The 20,628-nt window shown below is 40.2% G+C and overlaps 2 protein-coding genes across 5 annotated transcripts in view; one reads left to right on the forward strand and one right to left on the reverse strand.

The window, feature by feature from the left end:
• Positions 1 to 8,837, forward strand: part of RAP1GDS1 (Rap1 GTPase-GDP dissociation stimulator 1) — a 59,073-nt gene extending 50,236 nt beyond the window's left edge. For all 3 annotated transcript variants that reach the window (XM_031066359.1, XM_031066358.1, XM_031066357.1), the window contains exons 11-13: positions 2,708 to 2,834; positions 4,117 to 4,245; positions 8,170 to 8,837. In XM_031066359.1, the coding sequence (XP_030922219.1) occupies positions 2,708 to 2,834; positions 4,117 to 4,245; positions 8,170 to 8,297 (384 nt within the window). In that variant the 3' untranslated portion in view covers positions 8,298 to 8,837. The remainder of the gene's footprint in view (positions 1 to 2,707; positions 2,835 to 4,116; positions 4,246 to 8,169) is intronic.
• Positions 8,838 to 13,790: 4,953 nt separating this feature from the next.
• Positions 13,791 to 20,628, reverse strand: part of TSPAN5 (tetraspanin 5) — an 80,319-nt gene continuing 73,481 nt past the window's right edge. For both annotated transcript variants that reach the window (XM_005418140.3, XM_031066360.1), the window contains 3 exons: positions 18,250 to 18,297; positions 18,004 to 18,120; positions 13,791 to 17,452 (listed from right to left, as the gene is read on the reverse strand). In XM_005418140.3, the coding sequence (XP_005418197.1) occupies positions 17,387 to 17,452; positions 18,004 to 18,120; positions 18,250 to 18,297 (231 nt within the window). In that variant the 3' untranslated portion in view covers positions 13,791 to 17,386. The remainder of the gene's footprint in view (positions 17,453 to 18,003; positions 18,121 to 18,249; positions 18,298 to 20,628) is intronic.

Below are 20,628 nucleotides of genomic sequence, written 5' to 3' on the forward strand. Positions count from 1 at the left end.
GTCAGAACTAAGAGTTACCTTGCTGTTGCTAACCAACCCTCCACCTTGCAATCCTTCTAGCAAGCCAGCCTGGGTATTCATGTGTTAAATCTCCTCTGCCCAAGGCTTGACTGATTTTTATTTTAAATGTATCCTGCAGAAGTTCAGCATGCTGTATTCTCTGTGTTTTAATGATGCTATATATGAAGAATCAGTGAACTCAGTTGTTAGGATCTTGCTATATATTTATATAAAACTGAGATCCAGAAATAGTCTGTCTCCCTACTCTTCATAGAGCATATTTCAGAGTTTCAAGATTCTGATGGATCATTAGAAATGATAATTTATTCTAACAAAAGATTGCTTGTATATGGCAAAAGGTATAACATTAGGAAAAATTAATCTGCCCCTCCCATCACCTTCACATCAATCAAATATCTTTGCCTCAGCAGTTCAAGTCCATCATTCTTGTTCAGCTGAGTATTAGACCAAGCAGCCTTATAAAGGACAAACACATCTCTGGAGACAGGCTATTTCAGGCTCAGGTTTCTTCTAGCATGTTCACTGATAAGAACACAGGCTGCATTACTGAACTTAAATAGCAAGTGTGATTTGGAGAGCTCGGACAGTAACAGTGACCTCTTCATTCATTCTTGACATTTATGAAGTGAAAAATACAGTAGGGGCCTGATGTGTACTGAGTGTCTCCAAGAACAAATCAACAGGCCTCACAGGGATTTAAATCTTTGCTGATTGCTAATATCACTGTCTCTGTCTAATACCCTTTCTCCATTTTATGTTCAGCCTCTAAAACTGATCAGGGTTCATTTTTCTGGTTCTCACTTCTGCCCTCTCCCCCAAAGTCCCCAGCACGCATGCATGCATGCATGCATGGATGGCAAACACCACCACAGATATGAGATTTAATAAATATTCTCTATAGGACAACAGAATTCAATTCTAAATATGGAGACACTACTGATGATATCAAATAGATATTAAGGCAGATAGATAGATATTAACAGCATCATCACAGGTGAATTAATTCTTGTGGGGTGCATGTACTCACAGAGGAAATTTGACATGAAGAGGATAACAGAGCTGAGAGGGTGGGGTTTTTTAAGCCTTTGCTGCCCTCTAGGTTTGAATATGAGTACAGCTGCATGGCTCTTAACATCAGGTTTGAATTTGGCTTTTAATTTTAAATGCTTTGGGGTAATATTTACAGAGGCAACAGTCAGTTTTAGTCATTCTACAAAACTGGAGAAGGTACCTGTGATTTCAGCCACACTAGCACCAAACCTGATGGCTGTCATCTACTCAGTACTGCCTTTTAAAGGGTGAGGTTCACCTACAATATAAAAAATGTTGATGTCAAAGATGCTGATTGGTTCTTAAGCCTTATATACCCAAAGTTCCACACCAATTCAAATAGAACTTAGCAGTTCCCAGATTATCTCAGTCTAAAAACTACTTTGGAGTGTTGGTTTTTGGTTTTTTGGGGGCTTTTTTGTGGAGGTTGGGGTTGAAGGTATTTGAGATGGTATTTTGTGTTTAGGTTTAGATGTTTATTTTTTTAATTTATGTTATAGGCTCACAGTAGTGAGACTATACATCTCACTATTTTGGCTTGTGGCTGGTATAAGAAAGGGGGATGTGTTTTAAATGGAAATTTAAGATATAGATGAAAAATTTAAATCATATTCTTGTTTCAAGAAATTAATGCTACTACAAACCTTTGTGCACTCACAGGACAAATAAAAAATAATAAAAAACCAATCCACATTTCCTTGAACAGTCTCATTTCAGCATGCCCAGTTACCTGATTTTTCAGGCAAACAATTTGCAACTATTTTTGGGATATAAAATGGTGAAATCATGAAGTGCACAACCACTTGTGTAATTATAACTAATACCTGTAGAGTATTAGTCTATTATAATCTTTTTCTCTTGTCACATAAGTTGGATCAAATTTTGGACTTGAAAACAGAATCACAGCTGTGTATTTTTATCTATTTTAGACACATTTAACCCAGTTAAATAACATTTTAAGTTCCTAGATACTGGGCAGCAGTACTGCACAACAATTCATTTTAACAGCTGGGTTTAGAAGAGAAGCCAACACATTGGTGTCCCATACATACCTTTTCCTTACCTCCTTTGTATTTGAAGAAAAATCCCGTAACAATATACCACTGCTTGTTTCCCTGTCTTATGTCTAAACAGCTTTTCAAGTACACCATTTCTGTTACACAGTAAGGTGTCATATTTGTGATCTCACCTCTCTGAACATTTTGAAGAAACTCTGAAAATTCGTGGAGAGAGATGAAGCATTTAATAACTTAATTATAACTATGTTTGTGTGCTTCCTTACCCCAAGTATATAGTTTGTTGGATACTTTGAACCCATAATTATTTGATGATTGATGGCACAGCACGAGAACTTGAGTTACAACATATAACCTGGAAAAGAATTCATTATGTGTGTCTTGACTTAGTTATGGGGTTACCTGCCTTGGTTTAACACACTGTACCTTAGAATTGCAGAGCAGTAACAGGTAATAGGCCTGCATGTCACTTTATACATTGATGTATAAAGTGATTGCATGTGCACAAAGCCAACGAGTACCCTTACCCAAAGATAACACAGCATCCCTGAAAGTTCCCTTATTTAATACAGCTTGTATGCAATGCAGAATTTTGTCAATCTTTGCGTTATTTATTTTAGGATGTAATTAGGACCATTGTACAGAGCGGTGGCATCAAGCATTTAGTAACCATGGCGACCAGCGAACACGTAATAATGCAAAACGAAGCTCTCGTTGCACTGGCATTGATAGCAGCTCTAGAGTTAGGTGAGTATCCCAGGAGTTCACTCCACCTGTTTCCTTTCCAGTCTGTGCCCAGGAGAAGCCATGGAGGGAGAATGCAGTGTAGAATAGCCTCCTCCTTCCACCTGCCTTTCAGTTTTTCCATTGTGGTTCATGCAGACACGGGCAAGCCATCATGTTATGCAGGAAACTAGAGAGTGCTGGTTATATGGAATCTGCTCCATCATTCTGGTAGGTGGTGGAGTGATCTAGAAAAACCCTCCAGCTTAACTTTCCGATTTGGGTAAAACTCAGAAAGCAAACATACCTTAGACTAGAAACTATATGACCTGACCACACTCCTACACTGGAACATTAATCTGCTTTTGAGAGAGCTTTTCAAAGTGAAGAGTCCACTTACCTAATAAGTAAGAACTACAGAATACACGGAGGCGGTTAATGCCCCCAACATGTCTCCATTAAATTACCCAGGATTAAGTGCAAGAATTGCCATATGAAGGCAGACATGATTGCATGTCTCAACCTGCGTTTGTAGTACCTCAGCTTTTGAAACAGGAAAGTAAATGCTCAACAGAGGTTTTGTTTATCCTGTTTACTTACTTATTAACTAAGGAACTAAACAACCAACCTTACATCTTTTTGTTCTTGATTTCATCTCTTGCCATTGTGTACTACAGGAATGCTCTGTTCAACTTTTGAATCACTGCCAATACATCAAGGAATTGTTTTAAATAAAAGTAAAGATGTTCCTGTTCACATGAATCATCTCTTTGTCTTGTCTTCAGGCATTTAAAGGGTGAGCCCGAGTTCAATACATGTATCTTAGAAAGCTACAGAGGCAGTAACTCAAATGGAGATCTTGAAAAGTTTTCCACAGGCTTTATAATGGACCCTGAGCTCCCTCTACCATGGAATCAAGAACTACGCAATCTTTATTTACTCAGACAGAATTTCCAAATGCAAATTCAGGCAATGGAAGTGTTGAAAGCTGAAATATTTCAGGTGTTGGCCTAAATGGCTAGGAAGCCTCATGGCTTTTCCATCAGCTTACTCAACATTAAGACTGGATTTCATCATTAAACTCTGTGACTGTCCTTTCAAGCAGTTAGACAACTTCACATTTTTATAGCAAGAGCTGTGATTCTTGTCATCATACCATCAAATATGTGCTTGAGTTTTATACCAATGAGTTATGTACCACAGCCTTTCACTCTGGTGAGAGATCATGTTTCAATAAAGGGATAACACATGGACGCGTCAAAGCAAGTGGCACTTCCAGACTTACAAATTTTCACTTGTATTTCAGTCACTGCTGAAAAGGATCTTGAAAATGCTCAGCTTGTTCAGATTCTACACAGACTGCTCTCAGACGACAGGAGTGCTCCAGAAATAAAATATAACTCCATGGTGCTGATCTGTGCTCTTATAGGATCTGGTGAGTATTCAGGAGAGGCTGCTTCCCAAGATTTATGTATGCAATATAGTTCTGTCCTACAGTTGAACACAGATCATGTGCAAACACACTGTGACTGGTTCTCTGTTCACAATGGATATAAACACACATAGTTCAGTTTACTATGACTCTGTAGTGTCTATCTATAGTGTCAAGGATGAAGCTGTTAACTCAGTTTTGGATATTAACTGCAAAAACTTGACCCTGGTTTCTGCAGGATGCATCTAGCTCAAACTTTGACAGGAAAGAAATGAAAGCATTTAAAACTGTACAAATATCAAGTTGTCATTGCAAATATGCAGATCACAAGAATTTCATTTCTAGCTGCAACTTCCCTGTAATTGATGTGTGATGGTGCTTTAGGAAGGATCCTTACATTTATGTCACTAGGAAAACTCCTTCCCTCAACAGCCCTTGCATGCTCAGCCCACCAGGCACAACATGCACTAACACACATCAGTGCTGGACACTGTAAACTCTCTGAGCTCACCCTCTGCTAAAGGTCAGGCTGTTTACAGGCTCTTTGAGCAGGCTGTGGTTTGATATTGCAACTTCCCATCTGTGTGTGGTCAAACAAACAAAAACCACAAAACAAAAAAGAGCAAGGTGTCATAGGGAAATTTCATTCAAGGTTTCAAGAAGTTGCTACATTTCTTTCATTCAGTTCTTTACGAAAGATTGAATCTGTGGAGAGAGAACAAATTTCATTCCATAAAGGTCTAGGCATTTACAGTCAACTAAGATGACAAAGAACTGGAATAATTACAGAAGGGGAGAAAGTCAGAACCTCTCTGCACAATTTGCCAAGTGTGAAACATATGAAGGTTCTCTAGAGGTTAGTTTACAGCAATTCAATTAATAGATTAAAAGTTACCACAGTTAAACGTGTGCTGTCTCTGTAAACAAACATGCTTTTTTATTTAAACAGAGTTCACCATGCCTACTGCAAGTGTAATTTTGGAGACCTGTACATCCATGCAAATAAATATTGTATTCCTGCCACTTTATAGGAACAAATACTCAATTTTAGAGAGTATACACATCTCAGTGTGCAAAGATTGTGCTCAAAATTTGCTAGCAAGCCTCAGTTTTCAGTAGGCACTCACTTTAATGCTAAGACATGTAAACTTAGTTGTTACTCACAACCTTCTTGAGCCATTTCATGCTTGGGACTATCCATGCATTTTAGAGCAGAAGCCTTTTGCCAGAGGTTCACAGTCAGCTTCACTGTCTTGATCTTTATTTCCACTGCTTCCAACTAAAATAATAATCTTCAGGAAATCTGCCTGACAGTTGCATTTTCCCTTCCTGAATCTTTTCACCTGCAAGACTGACAGAGTTATTTAAAGTCAAATACCTGTCTCCAGAGTACAGAGCAGTCTTATCTTAGGGGGGGTATTTTAGGGTTATCTGAGTGGCAGAGCTCAGTCTGCCACTGCACTGTAAGCTTTGCCTAGGCATGAGGCTCCATACCCTGCTCCCAGAGAACAGACAGCAGCATGTCACTGCATTATGCAGCTGTGAAGTTAAGGCTCAGTATTTGACTGACTCAGTGTTCTGCCCTGCTTCCTGATGAACAGACCTGTGTCAAAACAGCGTGGACACAAGAATAACAGTTGGTGGGGGGATTACTATTTTAACCAAGGAGAGGAGAATCAAGGAGCTGATTGCTCTTTACAAGGGAAAGTACTAACATGCACCTCTTACAGCTCTGTTGCCTCTAAACTGTTTTCATTACCATCTCCACATCATGAGCCACATTTCCTTATTCTACTGTGAACAGACCTGTGTAGTTATTTTTAAAGTAACTGACCCCAGTATAGTTCAATAAAGACTAGAAGCAGCTCCACTGGTTTAATTATTGGTTTCATTTAATTCTCCAGTGACTGCTGTTGTTACTATGCTTTGTTATGGGGTATCTGGCATCACATTTAACCTGATGTTGCCAACATCTGTGTGTTCACAGAATAGGTCAAGTTGGAAGGGACCACAGTGGTCCAGCCTCCCTGCTCAAGCAGAGCCATCCTAGAGCACATGGCACAGGATTGCATCCAGAAAGTTCCAGTGAGGGAGACTCCAGACCTTCTCTGGGCAATCTGTTCTGGTGTTCAATCACCTGCACAGTGAAGCAGTTCTTCCTCATGTTCAGGTGAAACTTCCTCTGCATCAGTTTCTTTCTGTTGCCTCTTGTCCTATTGCTTGGCATCACTGAGCAGAGCCCATTTCTGTCCTCTTCACACCCTCCCTTCAGATACTCACAGACACTGATGAGTTTCCTTCTTTGTCATCTCTTCTCAAGGCTGAACAGACCCAGCTCCCTCAGCCCCTCCTTCTGAGAGATGCTCCAGTCCCTTAATCATCTTTGTCACCCTCCACTGGACCCACTCCAGGAGCTTCATGTCTCTCTTGTACTCAGGAGCCCAGAACTGGACACAGCACTGCAGATGGTGCTTTATCAGTACTGGCAGAGGGTCCCTTGACCTGCTGTCCATGTTGTTCCCAATGCACCCCAGGATACCATTGGCCTTCTTGGCCACAAGGACACTGCTGGCTCATGGACAGCTGTTCATCTACCAGGACATCCAGGTCCTTCTCCACAGAGATGCTTTCCCCAAATCAGCTCCCAGCCTGTGCTGGTGCCTGGGGTTATTGTTCCCCAGGTGAAGAACTCTGCATTTGCCTTTGCTGAACTTCAGATGGTGTTAAGCAGTTAACAGATACCTATTTTTATATGATTCTTTCCATCTGGAAATTCCTCTTGCAACTGAGTGAATGGATAGGGGAAGAAAAATTAGGAGAATGGAAAATGGATCATCCCAAGCAGAGCACTCTTAGCTAGCAGAGTCTTCTGTAGGCAAGAGTCTCCACGAAACTGGATGTTACCAGCCATGGTAAAGCACAGTGAAATACCTGCTTAAACATGTTGATATCTCAGCAGAAAGTGCATACATAGCATGAACACCCCAACAGCTTCACTGATATCAGTCTGTACATACATGTTCCCAGGTCCACAGCAGCATGAGAGATGCCAGCTCTTACATGGCAGGGATTAAACTGCATGAGAATTAAAAACATGTGAACAAGAAAGTAGGTAGGGGTGGGAACAAATACCAAAGCTTGCTTTAAAAAAAAAAAGTAAATAGCACAGCATAAAGCATAGCTATCTGAAACAGATGGTTGGGTTTTCTCCTGGGAAATTCAGAGATTAGGCCTCCAGCAACATGGGGAAAGCAAAATAATATGTATTTGTTGCTGAGTGGGATTGCACTAGAGAAGCATGTAACAAAACCAACCATTTTAGATCAAAACTGTGAGATGTTCAGAGTAGAGGGCTTTGAGAAAACTTGTCCAATTTCTTACAATTTCTGCTCAATTTTATGGGTTGCTGCCAACCTCTCTTAAATAATACAACAAGTAAGTAACATGCAATCCAGGATCAGAATCATCAGACAGTGTCTCCTAGTTATGAGTAGAACATAAACACTGCATCCATATGCACAGCACTGGGTAATGCTCTGTATGTTGTTGTTTGCATTAACTTCAGAGCTGAGCTGTAAAGGGACAGCAAACAGTGACCAGGTGGTGACACATCCATTAAGGACCCATCTCACACCCCACACAACCAGTAATCTGTTTTGAAAGGCAATCCAGGTGGATATTCTTAACTGCTATGCAGCAGCTTGATCACTCATCATGCCCTAAAATCCATGGAGTTTGTGTGTGCTGGAGGCCCTGAAAAGTTGTCTCTCCATCATCAAAAGCAATTCAAAAAAGTAAACAATAACCAGATTATGCATACTCACAGCTGTGTGTTTGTGTGTACAGGATTTAGTAGAAAAGTTTCTCACAGTTTTCTTCTGCCTATCTCATACAAAGCACTGTTTCTTTTAATATTTCCTTTTCCAGAACCTCTTCAAAAGGAAGTGCAGAGCATGGCGTTTCTAGAAGTCATATCAAAACTCCGCAGCCATGAGAACAAAACTGTTGCCCAGCAGGCCTCGCTAACAGAGCAGAGACTTGCTGTAGAAAGCTGAGGAAGGTCTTGTTTCCAATGCATCCCATCACAGATTTCACCTTTGTCCTCCGTCCTGCTGCCGCTCCTGCTATGTTTTCCACTGTATCACTTGTGCATGCGTGTAACGTTCCCACACAAACTGATGAACTGCTGTAGGTACCTGTCCAAAAAGGTTTCTACAAATTCATAGGTGGTGTTAACATGAACCTGTCTCCACCCGTAACTGTTCTACTCGTATTCTTGTTGCTTGGGCCACATAGTAGAATGTGCATGTTGTAGTCCTATGATGATGTAGAAGTGGTACTACACAACTGACTCTTTCCTCATGCCCTCTAACTGCATAAAAATGTACTACTAAATTAGGGACAACACAAGATGCAGCAGCTCCAGACTAGTGTGCTGACTATAGGATTAAGAAGTAAATCTAGCTCAATTTTTGGTGCTTTGGAGATTCAGGTTTGAATGCAATGTACTGCTGCTCATTCACTGGTCTTGCCTATTAATGTCAAACTCGTGGTACCTAGAGGTAACAAATAAAAATTTCAGTGCTCTCACTTTACCCTGTGGTTTGTCCTTTTTTCTAATCCCACACAGAAGCCATGACTGCACCACCGTGCACTGGTGAGTTCTTTTTGTTCCTGGCTCTGGGCCTACACGATCACTGCCTTTCAGCTGAGCAGATACAAAGGAAGCCATTCCAACCACTTTCACTGTGTGTGCTCACACAGAGGCACTGTGTGGCATAACAATCATGCATTTTAGCAGCAATGCATGATACAATCCTTATCTTATAAAGTCATGTGCATACGAGTGCTCCTGGGCTTGCTTGGGATTGCTTCTTTGTTTACTGGGGGGTTTTTATAGATGGATTTTTAAAAGAATATCTTGTAGCAGCTGTTCAACAGAAGCCCATCGAGTGAGAAATGGAAGATGCAAGAGACTTTCTTTTTCTCCTTTCCTAGGTAAGGGAGATGGAAAACTGCCAGTCTGAGCATCTTATCTCACAGCTGCTCTTTTGTAGGTCTATACCTTGCCAGTGACTAAACCAGCAGACAGCGCTTTGGCAAAACAAGGAGCCAGTTGGGATAGCAGTTTCCAACAAGCCAGCAGATGTTATTTTGGACTGTGTGATACCATTGCCTAGCGTGATCAAGCCCACCATGCATGAAGGTCACAAGATCTATAACATTTTAAAGTGAGTTCAGCATTCCCAGTGCTGAAGTGCCAGCCTCAGAAGTTTCAAGTTCCTTTTCTTACCAGCAGAGGCAACAAACCCCAAGTCCAAGCACCTATGAGATCCCATGCCAGGTAATTGCAAACCACTGCTTTTGACCTTCACAAATTCACTCCCCAGTTCCATGAAACCACTGCTTATCCCTCAGATACTGTGATGGGAAGATGCCAGCCATGACAGTAAAGGGATTTTTTACATAAGCTGGGTATGAAAAGAAACTTGCTTTCAATAGCCAGCTTAAGGTCTCAGATTGTACCAAAACAGCAGATGCTACAGGAGTTTTCACACTGCAGAGATTCCACATCCATTTAATCCAGGGCCAGAAACATGCAGAAAAATCCTCCAATATCAAACTGCACAACAGCAAAAAAACAAAACAACAAAACACATTGAAAAAGGCAAATGCTAGTACTAGTGCAATAAAGCCACTGACAGAGCGCAGAAGTGTCAATACAGACCAGGAGCTAATGACATCAGGCTCCAAATAACACAGAACCTCTGCACTGCTGCTGAACATAACCAGCATGTTTACAATCACCGCTCACAGGCCCTCACAAGCCCAAGTTCTCTCAGGCACAGAAACTCTACTGACTTAAAGAGAATCCAAAATAATATTTGAAAGACCAGTTATCAACAACCTGCCTGGTTCTTGAAAGAGACTGCTCCTTTTGACATTGATATAAACTGCAAGTGCTCACACGAACGGTTGTGATGTTGATAGAATTCCCATTTGGTTGTCTAACTGGAGCTGTGGTTAAGCATTAGCTCTATTCTCATCACCAGATGTTTATCAGGAATACCACTGTCACAGCAAGCATAAACACAGGCCAATGGTGATACCCTACTTTCAGACAGTTTCCCTGGATGGAATATCAAATTACTTACATTCCTAGATAAAATCTGTGCTAAGCCTATAAAGGAAAGCCCACATAAGGGCAAAGATGGGTGTATGTCACAGTAGGAGGAGGTAACTGAAGAGACTATCTTGCCACACAAATGCTCTGCTGTCCTGAGGTGTGCTGCAGTCTGCAGGTTACTTCTATGTAGTTGGTAAATCATTTATCCTCCAAGCACCTTTAAAAAACAAATGGGATCTAAGAACATTACTATCACATGCATTTCACTACTAACTGGATTGAAGTCAAGTGAAGTGAAAATGCTGACAGTAATTCCAATTAGATGTTTACTAGCTAGATTGCATCTAAGCAAACCTTGACATCTGCTGCTCAGACTGTTTCTATGACAGCAATGCCAAACATGGGGTCTTGTCTTTGTCTTAGTGCCACCACAGCCAAGCCAGAACAATCAGAACAATCCCTATGGCCATGCGACAGCGCAGGCAGCACCTCCCTTGAGTGTCACGCTCGTTGGCATCTGTACAAACTTTTGCCCAGCATCTCACTGTTGGGAAGGTGAACACATCCACGGGTTTTTACATTTCAGTGTCCTTATTACAAGGAGAAGCTTCACTCTGGGTAAGGCAGAAACTCCAACAATACTGGCCTTCATCCAGAGCACCCATTGGAAAAGGTAATTTGTTTTAAAATGGCAACCAGTCTCAATGTCAAGAATCAGTGTACAAGTCTGTTAAGAGTTTGACAGATGGCAGGTAGCCACTCCTAGTCTCCCTCTCCATCATGAAAATGCTTATCCAAGTTTGTCACATCTATCAGGCAATGCCCTTGGCTTTTCTTCTTTTTTGTCAACTTTTGGTCATTCCTGTGTTTGTGTGTCAATCTGTCCCCAATTTAGATGCTTATTTTGCCAAATCATTTCCATACATTCAGATAAATGTCATATGCCTGAAATATGCAAAAGGCATTAGACTTCAATCTGGACATGCTTTTAAATTGATCACAGTGCTATCTGTGTACAAAACCTAGAGTTTTGAAATACTATTAAAGAAGTCTGCTTCCTCCTCTATCCAAAGTAACATAAGACATCATTATCCATTTTTACCTGCACAATAATGTAAGCCAGTTCTCACTACTTCTGTTTAAGGACATGCTGCACTTATTTAATCTTTTGAGAAGGGAGGTGGGAATTTCATTTGTCTAAGTCTTGGAAAGCATCAACTTCTGAACACACCAGTCTGACCAGAATAATTCTGGGGAGAGCACAGCCATTGCAGCCTGAGGAACATCAGCAACCTGTTGGAAAGAAGCAGAGCATGTTCATTAGGCAGAGACTTCAACAACAGCTGACAGCAAATAAGGGATCTCTTCATGTGAGGACATGTTCTTCATGTCTTAGCTTATTATTCATTTAAGGGCAGCCACTGGAGGCATGAGCATGTTTTGTGATTTAATCAGAACACAGTATTCTACAATGCATATGAGAGATGGGGATTTATTTCCCCTGTTAGTTTGGAGGAAAGAAGGTAGGGATCTTTTCCTGGAGGAACTTTCCATGAATGTATCTCTCTATTGTTTATATTTAGTGTTACATCAAGAGTGCATACACATTCACAACATTATATTTCACACAATTTTATTTATAAAATTGTAATTATCTAACAAATTGCATATAAAATGATTTACTTCAAGTAAATACAGAAGACTGCACGACTATTAAAACTATTGTATTGTCCATCATAAGTGTATTAAAACATTCCTAAAAAATGCCTCTATTAAAAAACAAAAAAACCCAAGAACACAAGTAGCATGACCAAGACCATTTTCAATAGCTTAAAATGAATTACCAGGAAGTTGCATTAACCTCCTAAGTAGACTCCAGTTACATCCACTGAGATCAGCATGTGATACAATACCACAGTCTAATGCTAAAGATGACAAGTAATACATTATGCACCTGATCTATGCTTTTCTCCTAGACTGAAGGGAACCAGTCTGAAATCAGAAAACTAAAGCTCAAGTCAAACTCTACTGGGCATGCAGTTCTGTTATAGCAATACTTTCAATCGGTAAGTGTAGTTGGCTTTTACAATCAATTTTACAACTGATAAAAAAAGGAACACAAGAGAATACATTCGTATAAAAAGGAATGATACACAAAGGGTAAATATTGACACCTTGCTGTACACCTTCAGATGAACAAGAGAGAAAGATTCAGCTGGAACTAATGTGGAATATATGTATCAAAAACAGATCTGAGTCATAAACCCACATCCCAATCTTCCCAGAGCTCAAGGTCCATCTCTACTATGTACACAGTGTGAACATGAACGCACATACAGATGGAGCTTTTTATTAACACACTTATATTGCCAAAACACAAAAGACAGCTAGCAGTGCTGCCTCGTGCACACTAGTAGTACTTCTTCGTATACTGCATGTTAAGGGAGAAAGATTTTTTATTTCTTTTTTTCAAGGGGCAAAATTTGGTAGCTAATGGATCAAGGTAGTATTATTTCATTTGTTTTCGACAGTTTCATCACTTGTTACAGGTATCTGGAAAAGATTCAGAGAAAAAAGAAAAATGGGAGGAACTGGAACATTCAGCAGTGCTTGATGCCTTTTGAGGTCTAATCTCCTTCCGCCAAAAAAACTAATAAAAAACTAAGTAAGCCAAAGTACAACCCAAAAAAAAACTTTTCTAAATTTTATCATCTCTTTTAAAGCAACAAAAACTTTTGTTGTTTAAAAATATTATTTAAATTTTATTGTTTAATAAACAGAATTTTTTCCATTTTTCTCCAAAAAAATATTTTCTTCCAAATCAATTTAAAAACCAATTCAATCTGCTTTTCTTAAAAAAACCCTTTAAAAGTTCTCTCCCAAATTTACCCTAAACCAAAATAAATACATAGGTATTTGCAGAACTGCTATTTCAATGCACCCAAAAGACATACACAGCAAGAAGGGAAACAGAATCAAAAACTTAGACAATAGTTTCTCTCATAACCAACCATATTACCCAAGACCAATTTTAACAAGGGCATCTCTAAATAGTAAAAACACAGATTGACATCCAGGACAGTTCTTATAGCACCATGTTTAGTCCTGCCACAAGTGATGGCAACCTCCCACAAACTGGTAGGAGGTGCTGCCACCAACTCTCCACTTTACAGTCAAATGCTGTTCTAATGCCAAGCAGCAAAGGGAAAAGGCAAGGGAGGCCCTGCCACTCACCAGGGCCCGAAGGGCTTCACCCTCCTCAGGGGCAGCCACCCACTCACAGGGCAGACACCGAGCACAGACAGCTGAGGCGCTCCTGCTGCTCCATCAGCACAAGGGACAGCCCAGACAACCACTTGGGACTCTCCTGGTGGACACCTTTCGTCTCCATAATAAACACTTTCAGGGTGAAAAGCAGTCATGTGCAAGAATCATTTAATCTGCATGCTACTATTTACATTCCAAACACTATTTACACACCAGAACTACAATGAGCATCTCTCTCAAAGGGGAGAGAAGAAGGCTTTCGGGACAGAGTACACTTGAGCAAGCACCCCCACAGCTTCAAACCCTAAGGGGTACAATCAAAATTATGGATTTTAAGCAAAGAGATCCTACTGCCACCAAAATAGACACAAAGAGATAATCAAACATTTGTCCATTAGGCTATTAATCAAAAAAAACCCCAAACCGAAACAACAGAAAGGCCTGTGAAATACAGAGGATATTTAGAAAGCAGAGGATCGAGGACTGTGACGCTCTCTGGCAGGGCTCAATGGGATATATGGAAATAGCTTTAAAGCCAGCGCTGCTGCTGAGCTACCAGAGTCCTCGTTAGCAATGCCACTACTCCACAGGAATTACCCAGCAAACAGAGCTGTTTCCCACTCCGTAAGCCTGACAACAAATTTCTGAAAAACTACTGCACATTAAAGATAATTAGGCTGATCTCTGAACTCACATGTAGCCCACCACCACACCAGGCAGGAAATTGCCATGGAGTCCTAGTGCCTACCACATCTTATTGCTTTAGACACTGAGCCCACATAGCCAGCAGTTGTGCTTTAGTTGCAGTTCATGTGACCTTTTCAAAGTTTCCTGGAAAAAAGTTTGCTTGTATTTGGCAGGCTCTGATAATAATACATTGATTTCCAAGGCCTCCCACAAGCTTTCACAACTAGACACCTAAGCTGCTGAGTAGCTGTTGATGGGACACTTCTAAGACATCTTACCTGATCTGTAGACAAAAAAATGTGGGATTTAAATGTGTAACAGACAGTTAAACATTCAGTGCACATCCATCAAACAACGCAAAAATGAGTAAATAAGTATCTCTTGGGAACAAGGGAGCAAGAAGGATCAACATCACAGTAATAAAGACGAGCTCTAGAAAACTAAGTTATCTAGTGGTTTTTGTAAGAACAGTCAGTCATTCTGGGATTCAGCAAAAGTGTTGCACATTTGTGTGTAGACGTGCAAGTTGTGAGAACAAGAATTGCTCAGCTTGGAGCATTTATCCTCCTATCAGTCTGACAACTGCACAGCCAGCAGACTGGAACTCAGAGAACAGCGTGACAAGAGAAAAGGCCAATACAGTACAACTGCAGAGATTCAAGTAGAAGAATGAAGCTATCTTCAGAAACTCAGAGCAGCAACAGTAGTATTCAAGATCAGTGGCAACAAGGAATGTTTCTGTAATTATGCTTTTTGTTTTCCCTCCAAACCAAAGCCCAGGATCACAATCAAGGCTCTTTGGTGGAGGGGTTATTTCCTCAACCCTACTTCCCTGATTCCTCCCTGCACCATTTTGTCTCAGTGCAGCAACACTGGTGCTGATGATCTGTCAGTCCTGCCACTATCAGGCAAAATGGTATGTCCCTCTGGGGGAAAACAACCAGTACCTCCTCAAATAGAGGAGTGGCTAAGAAAAACATAACACTGTGCTGAGGTGGAACCAACTTTATTAAGGACAATGAATTATAATTGTTTTGAAAGGCTTTAAAAAATACTCTGAGTCATGGCTGGCCTTTAACAGCAGATACCAAGGGATATGGAGGCTGCCTGATTCAGAGCCAGTCAGTGGGAGTTAACCAGGAGAGGATGAGGTAATGCTCAAAGATGGGAGGACAACAGGTCTGTCTGAGGCATCTGTGAAGCACCAGTGTGCCCATCACCAGCCTTCAGAGGGGAGAAAAACCACGGCCAACTAAAGCACAGAAAGGCAAAATGTGCAAGGGTACGTATATTCATTTGTTTAAGTGTCACAGGACCAAAAAGGGCCTTAAGAAGTCACCAGATCAGCCTTCTATCTATTCCCCAGAACAGGGAAGCTTTGAAAGCAATGTGTTCCTCTCTCCTTCTCCATATACCTCCTGGTTTAGGAAACTCAGAAAGATGTTACGTCCTTACAAGGAGGTGCTACACACCCTTTGCCACTGTCGGACCAAAGCAGGACCACAGCTTTCAGGACTGGTATGGAGACACGGAGAAGGGTCATAAAATATGCTAAATTTATACAAAGTGCAATAAACTACCCAAGCCATGGTCAGGTCTTTAAGTTCACTATTATTAGTGAAGAAGAACAAATCCAAAACACTAAGCTGGATGGAGCCTGATTTAAGTCTTCTCCACTATTTGTGCTTTTTCCCACATTCTGCTTTCTTGTGGCCAATTCAAAAGGGTCTGCCTTAGCTGATGCTAATAAATGCTTATATTTTAATATTTTTATTCTGTTGCTTCAAGAAAGCTTTTTGATGCCTTGAGAGCAAGAAGAGGAGACGTCTCCATAGCATGGATTTGTTCACTGGAGGTAAGCATTTACTCTGACAAAAACTGTTCTCTCCAACTTCCAAGAGAATGGGAAATGATCTTTCCATAATCACATGCATTTATCAATAAATAAGTTTGGATTAGACTGTATTAAAACATATGCACATATTTAAAGCACTGGAGTGTCACAGAGTCTTATTCCACAGCTCATGCAAGTAAAAAGAATTAAAGAAAAGAAAAAGAAAAAAAGAAAGACCAAAGCCCCAACTAGGAACAGACCAAAGAAACAAGCTTTGCATGAGTATGTCAAAGCATTAATATCAGTGAGATCCCTAAATACATTAGGTTATGCTAAATTTCAGAGAAACAAAAGATTTTGCCATATCAGATACACAGGTTTTGATTTTTTTAAGTTAATATATAATCCATTATTTGAGTATTATTCTTCACTTGGACCCAACATCCACACTGCTTTCATACATTTATACAGTTATATCCCATCCTTGCCTTAAGAGACTGAAATCCAAAGGTATGGCAGCAACCCTTGTTCGTCAAATATAAAACTCCTTTCCCTTCATACAAGAGTGGAGAAGGAAGAAAGATCTTGACAAAATTAAGTGATTCTCCCTTCTGCTGATTCCAACCTCAGAGTACTAGAGTGAGATAGTTGGAAGCTTGCATAAAAATAATTTCCCTTGTTTTAAAAACAAATTTTTTTACTGTACAATAGATGCATAGAAAGTTGCTTCCTGCTTCATGGGTTTAGGCCGGTAGCTATGTTTAGCTGTGAAAACAAGAAGATTGTTCCTTTACAGAGTGGTGAGGAGATAGACCATCTCAGGAATATTTGGCAGCTATCAAAGAGCTCATGACATGAAGAATAAACAGCATATCCACAGACTACAACAATGCAACTCTGTCTCACCGAATACACCAATTTTAAAAAAGTGTCCACTTGTTACTCAAAATCAAGAATACAGTAGAGATTCACGGCTCAACAGCTTTCAAAGTGGTGGTTTAAAAGAAAAAAAATTGTCAGTGAGCAGCAGATTTTCAATAGCCCACTCTTCTCCCCCCACCCCAAAAAAACACAAGTTCACTGCAATATCAGGAACTTAAACTTGAGACTACTTGGGAGAGAAGGCTTCCCTGTCACCCATGTCCATACAGCTTGGTGTCGGAGTGACACACTGGAGGTTTCAGAGGGTTTCGGTTGTCCAGTGTCTTGTTGTGGTTACTTCAGCAGTTTTACCAGCTGGCTCTGACAGCCTCAATGTCACTAACCAAATTCTGGGCTAAGCATATCCCAAATATCTGGAAGAGACAACAGTTTATTCATTTGGAGCATTAGACAACTTTTCACAGAGGCAAACTCCTTAGGTTATACAGAACTTAAATAAGAAAGAAACAACACAGGTAGAAATTAAATTAACAGTAAGTGTTGGAAGAAGAAAGAATATTCAGAGCTCCTGTAACCCCAGTATTTTTATGGTGGCACTGGTTTCTAGTTAATTAACAGTTCTAGTCTTGTTTCAAAGCAACCCTAAAGGCTCTGTGCTGCTCATTCAAGCACCACTGGAAACAGTAGGTCTGCATAGGCTTGAAACTCTCAACATAAGGTTTATCTAACAGAGTGTTAGTTTCAACCTGCTGAGAATTGAAAAGAAAAAACTTGCATCCCTGTAGATAAAAATTAAATATTCCTTAACACAAAGAAAGCCTCATACATTTAGTTCCCACTGCTAAAACCCACAAACAGGCAACTGGCACTGCATTTCCCATTCTCCTACACAGCTTCCCCCCTCATATATTCACTTTATCTATTATTCCTCTGTGCAACTCATTTCAGGGAACATGATGTTTACCTGCAGTAATGCTATCCCAATGAATATACCAGCAACTATGGTAAGGTTGTCCTGCAACCATTTCTCAAACTGAGGGACACAGCCTTTAGTGTAGATAACAATCTGCTGATCAACTTCCTGCCAAGGAGAAGAGGGAAGAAAACAGAGATAATTACATTCAACTACACCATCAGCAGAACAATCTCCTCTTGCAATAGGGATTCAGATCCTTAACATACCACATTAAGAAGAAAAAAAAAAGCTTACTGGTTTTTGCCTTGCATCGTAGCCACACTGAGTATTAATAACATCTTCCTAGAGGAGAGAGAGAAAGAGAGAGAGAGAAGAGAGGCAATCAGTAAATAGTCTCCCAAACACCTTCTCCCAACTCCCTGGAGTTGGTGCTGTATTGTAGACAATCATCCAAACTTGGGTTAGCATATTGCTTTAATAAAAAAACCTTCCTCCTTCACTCTGTGCTATCAATTATTTGCAGCAAACAAGAGCATATGTAAAAAAAAATTATCTCTCAAGTCAGCAAGCTGGGAAAACCAACCCTCCACCTAGATGAGCTCCATGTTCCAGATACAAGCATTTAATAAAGCAAAAGGACTAGGGAACATCTATGGAAAGTGAAAGAACCTTCTGCCGAAAAGGTTTTGTCTGTACTAAAAAATATGCCAAGAGTACTGCTGTCATTTTCAGGGTTCAATCTGTGCAGAATGAAGAGGTGACATGGGGCAGTTCTGTTGCAGAAGCCGCAAGTTCTTTCTGAAAATGTCTCTAGAAATACGTACAGTTCCTTACCAAAAACCTGAAAGAAAAAATAACAGATGGAGTAATGTGTTCTTACTGCTTGTTATTTCTTACAGGTGCTTGATACCAATGGGAAAGGAGGGGTTCTTCCTACTCCCTTTCCTTAAGTAGTCCCAAAGCTCAGGCAATAAAATAGGCTCTGGAAGATTTTCCCTAGTGAACAAATGCTTCCCATTGGCAGCTGAAGCTGTACTTTTACTTTGTATATAGTTATTTCATGGTAACAAAATGAAGCATGAAACTTTTGGCATCAGCCACAATGGCAGCAAAATATTAAGTTACTGACTTATCATATAATGACAGTGAGTAGAAGAAGGAGTACTCAAGAAAGTGAGAACATCAGCCAATCTTAGCTAGGTGTACCAAACACCACAATTTAATCAAATTGTGGGAAAGACAAGCAGTGTCTTTGGAGGGATTTTAAAAAGCAGACATATGGAAAAAAGTATCTCCTATCAGCATGGAAAGCTCCTCTGTTTCCTCACTTTGCAGGATGTTCAACAGGTTGCATTCTGTCAGCTGCCAAAACTGGATTCCCTTAATGGATCTTCAAAATTCAAGCAACTTTTATCTCCTAACAAGATGAAAGTTTCTGTTTCAGGACCTAAGTGCCACAGACAACAAGGATGTAAAAGCACCTAAGATTCTGACAGAGGGATTTTAAGTTTTCTTCCTTGTACTAAATGCCTACTTGCTTCATGATTAATGTCTTCTGCCTTTAACCTTGGAATTTGTTAACCAAAAGAAGGTATGAAAAATGCAATGGAAATAAGTTTTCTAGACTTGCCTGTACAATAATTTGGAACACTTCAACCTCCTTAACTACATCAAAATGAACTATGGTAGTCAAAATTTGTTTCAAGAAACTTATTTTAGCCTGCCTTAAATTTACACTTCCTGATTCAAGCTAAACTAAAAACAATAAGGCGTCGACGTAACTGTTTGCACCAGTCCAACACTGAAACCTAATTCTAAAAGGGACAAGTTTGCTTTCCCAAAGAATAAACATATGTTTACCACTGCAATTGAACCAATCACAGGTTGGTTACAATTATTTTACTTGTATGCATGACTTCTAATGTTTTCAGTTTTTAAAGGCCATTAAGGTTGTTTCCTTACAGTGAATGAGATTTATCTTTAAATTTCTGGTTGCTGCATCACACCCTAACAAACTGCATAGCCATTTACACAACTGAGAGAGAGAGAGAACTTTAGGATGGATTATGTATTTATAGGATTACCTTGTACTGCTGTCACTGGTTTGGTTTTATAACAACTATATTTTTAAAACTGGGTTGTGATGACCTCTGTGTGGGTGGGTGGGCAGATAGGCAAACAGCAGAGGGAATCCTAAGCATAAAGAAATGTTTGAGCCTAACCTACATTTTGTTTGAATATCCCATTAAAACATTTTTGGCTATATTTTTGAGAAAAATTCAAACTACTGTAAAATCACACTCACTGCAGAGGAACCAGAACCAGCTTGTGCAAGTGGCAATGCCTTATCAGGAGAGGGGGAGAGCAGCAGCCACTAGATGCCAGGAGCAGTGACTGCATTGCATTATTAGTAAGGCAGGAAGCACCTGAGGTGCTTTTTGGCAACTTGCCTAACTCCAGTCTGTGCTAGACTAATACATTCAAGGAACTATAAGTCATTCCAGGTGAAGACAAAGCCACAGCTGAATTGCTAGATAATACAAGCACTCAAAGCCAGCTTCTCTCAAGCTATATATAAAGTCAAATGTATACAGTGCTAGGCACATAACAGTTTCCATGTACACACCCATCCCTGTTCCAAGCCTTTTGCTGTTAGTGAACTGATTCCCTACA

Source organism: Geospiza fortis, unplaced genomic scaffold (assembly GCF_000277835.1).
Source record: "Geospiza fortis unplaced genomic scaffold, GeoFor_1.0 scaffold11, whole genome shotgun sequence".
NCBI lineage: Eukaryota > Metazoa > Chordata > Aves > Passeriformes > Thraupidae > Geospiza > Geospiza fortis.